General features: G+C 34.3%; 1 protein-coding gene across 1 annotated transcript; it reads right to left on the bottom strand.

Annotated features, from left to right (window-relative positions):
• Positions 1-418: 418 nt before the first annotated feature.
• LOC111084097 lies at positions 419-2466 on the bottom strand (the record flags this gene model as incomplete). The annotated part of the gene is made up of 4 exons (XM_022380882.1): positions 2382-2466; positions 1675-1901; positions 1174-1345; positions 419-523 (listed from the first exon to the last, which is right to left on the bottom strand). Coding segments are annotated over exons 1-4 (540 nt in total), but the record flags the coding sequence as incomplete, so codon positions are not given.
• Between the last annotated feature and the right edge of the window lie 766 nt (positions 2467-3232).

The following is a 3232-nucleotide window of genomic DNA, read 5'->3' on the forward strand; positions in this document are numbered from 1 at the left end:
AAGCGTGTAAAACCACACAATACCAACATTGTTATAAAGTTATACGTTTAGTTTTATGTGTGTAAAACCACACAATACCAACATTGTTATACAGTTATACGCTTAGTTTGATGTGTGTAAAACCACATTAATGATGTAAACTTTAGATTAGTACGATGTAGAAAGGTTGGACTTTTTCACCTAACCCTCACTATTTTGTTCAACTTGTTTTTTTGTCACAATGATTCAAAGTTCCCGACTTTAATGTTTTACTTCCTTAGATAATTTCTAGTTTTTGAAAATAAAATATAAAACCTTATATTTTCCACCTACCATTTCATGATTATTTTCAGTAAAAAAACAACAACAGGATTTACAAAGTGGAAATAAGAAATATCTTTGAGACGTAAAAAAAAAAAAAGTACAAACAAAAAATAACCATTCGTCGGACTGAGGGTACTCGGTTCATTCCCGACCCTGGTGGAAGTTCCATAGCAACACGACCTTGTCCCTCTTGTCTTCTACAAAAGCTACATTTCCACCCCTGTAGCAAAAAAGAAACGACTGTTTTAGACGAACGTGGTTAACTTGTTTATTTTATCGAAAACAACATTAGTAGCGTAAAAACATTAAATACAGGTGGCGTAGTTTACAAAAGTAATTTTATTATAAATGGTTAAATTTTATAGTAATTTAGATTGTTAACGTTAATTGAGAAACCATTAGTTTGCTATTAGTTTTATTAGTTTGTGCATAAAATAATAATGAAGCAAAAAACATATTATTTAATAGGCTACTATTTTTGTAAACATTTCATTATTAGGCCTATTTTTATGAAATCATTAAGCCTAATGTTCCTGATGAAACTCATCCTAGACTTCAGATTATCCCTGACACATTTATCTTAACATGCTCATTATAGGTTTCTAGTTAAGAGGCGTCTAAAATGGCATTTCAGTTCTATCTTTTTTGTTTTTTTCTACCGCAAGTCACAGCGCAGACGACCTTTCATTTGATACCAGGACTCGTCAGCTGAGCTGCACCATGATGGCAGCCAAAAGTTGACCTAACATGGCGTTCCTTTTGTATGAAACATGCAATTTTACGAGGCTAAACTCCGATAGTCTATGACACGAATAGGCCTAATATTTGTGATTAAAGCCATTGTAGAGACACATTGTTTTTTTTTTTTACCTGTGAACTGTCTGTACGATCACTTGAGTAAGAAGCACAGTCTTCACACACACTCTGGCCGCATTCATCACATTCTCTGCTCTGTTCGTTCTCTGAAATGTGTTTTCGGCATATTCGGCAACTTTCGCTGGCCGGGGAGGACTGGATTATAGGCTCCGCAGGCCTAGGTAGACTTCAGAAGACAGTTTACAATCAATTATTTTAATTCGCGAATTATTAAAACAAGTTTACAATAATAATATAATAGAGGTAAAAAAAATTATCGGTCTTTAGGGAAAAATCATGCAGAGTTAACGCTCTCGACGTGACTACAGGTTCCAGATTATATATATAACTGATCACGTCAAACGTTTAGTGACACATCCAAACTATGATTTTAAAAGTCTTGAACATCATTTGAAGACTGTGTATAGTTTTAGGTTTTTTTTCTATAGCATGGAACTCTTAATAACAAATGTACATATATATATTTAAACACACAAGTATTTTAAAAAAACAAACCTCGCTTTCCGAGGTTCTTCTTCTATCTCATCGTCCTTCTGCCAAACCTTTCGAAGAATTGACCTCTCTTGGGGCGTGAGACGTGACGTCACTGTTTTTCTTGATTTGTTCGAAGCCGTTCGATCCCTTCCAAATGACATTTCTTGAAGACTCGTCGTCACTGTTTGTTTTAACGTGGTCATTGAACCAGAAGCTTCTCCAGGCTCTGCTCCAGAAGTCTTCATAATCTGGAGATAGTAGTGAAAACCAACTGGTAGTAAAATGATAATTATCTAAAAGTGTGAAGACCAGTCTGTAGTAGAATGATCTTATCTAAAGTGTAAAGACCAACCGGTGATAAAATGATATTACCTAAAAGAGTGAAGACCAGTCTGTAGTAGAATGATATTACCTAAAAAGAGTGAAGACCAATCTGTAGTAGAATGATATTATCTAAAAGAGTGAAGACCAATCTGTAGTAGAATGATCTAAAAGAGTGAAGACCAGTCTGTAGAAAAATGATATTACCTAAAAGTGTAAAGACCAACCGGTGATTTAAATGATATTATTTTCTTGACAACAGAAAAACTACAGGTAAAATTGTATAATGATTTCTGTAGAATATAAGGACAAGTTTTGGGTTGTTGATAATTTTTTTGTAATAATGTTTTTAAAATGATGAAATATTATGATGATATCAGACACATTTATGTCCACGTATAACGTACCTTTTTCATGAAAGACATCACGTTAGTGGAAACCATTTTTCTTCTTCCTTCCTGTTTATTCTTCCTTCCTGTTTATTGTCCTTCCTTCCTGTTTCTTCTTCCTTCCTTCCTGTTTATTCTTCCTTCCTGTTTATTCTTCCTTCCTGTTTATTGTCCTTCCTTCCTGTTTATTGTCCTTCCTGTTTATTCTTCCTTCCTGTTTATTGTCCTTCCTTCCTGTTTATTGTCCTTCCTGTTTATTCTTCCTTCCTGTTTATTGTCCCATAAGTTTACATCAATAATCGAGCATAATGACAAATATTTTCTACTCGGACTTTCTTCACTCTTTCTAAAAGTACTTTGTTGTTAAATCTTACAAATTCCATGTCTTACTTGTGAAGATAGTGTGTTAGAAACAAGCATCAAATCAGCACAAGCATTGCTATTTACATGGCAGTGACAAACATCGGCACTGAATTCAGTCTTAGTTTGACTTTAGAAAGGTGATGATTGAAACGCTTACCTGCTACACTTCCTGACGGTCCCTCTTTTAAAGCACCGTTTACTCGTAGAAGAGACGAGTTCCGTCGAATTTGTGAAGTTCGTTTTGCAAACAAAAACTTAAAAAAAACCCTTGAACTTTGCTGTGTAAATATTCATTGTAGAGCCTTGTCGGTTCCTTCCCTATTGGTTTCGTGTTTAACATCTTGGGTCCTGGAAATAACATAGTTTTATCAGCGTGAGGAATAAGGTGAAATAAGTTAAATTTTATAAGTTTATTATTAACTATAACAACTCGTATTTACGTTTGGTCCAAGAAAACCAAACAGTTTGCAGGGTTTCAGTAAAGTATTCCATTTTTTCAGTTCATC

This window comes from Limulus polyphemus, unplaced genomic scaffold (genome assembly GCF_000517525.1).
Source record: "Limulus polyphemus unplaced genomic scaffold, Limulus_polyphemus-2.1.2 Scaffold13578, whole genome shotgun sequence".
Taxonomy (NCBI): Eukaryota; Metazoa; Arthropoda; class Merostomata; order Xiphosura; family Limulidae; genus Limulus; species Limulus polyphemus.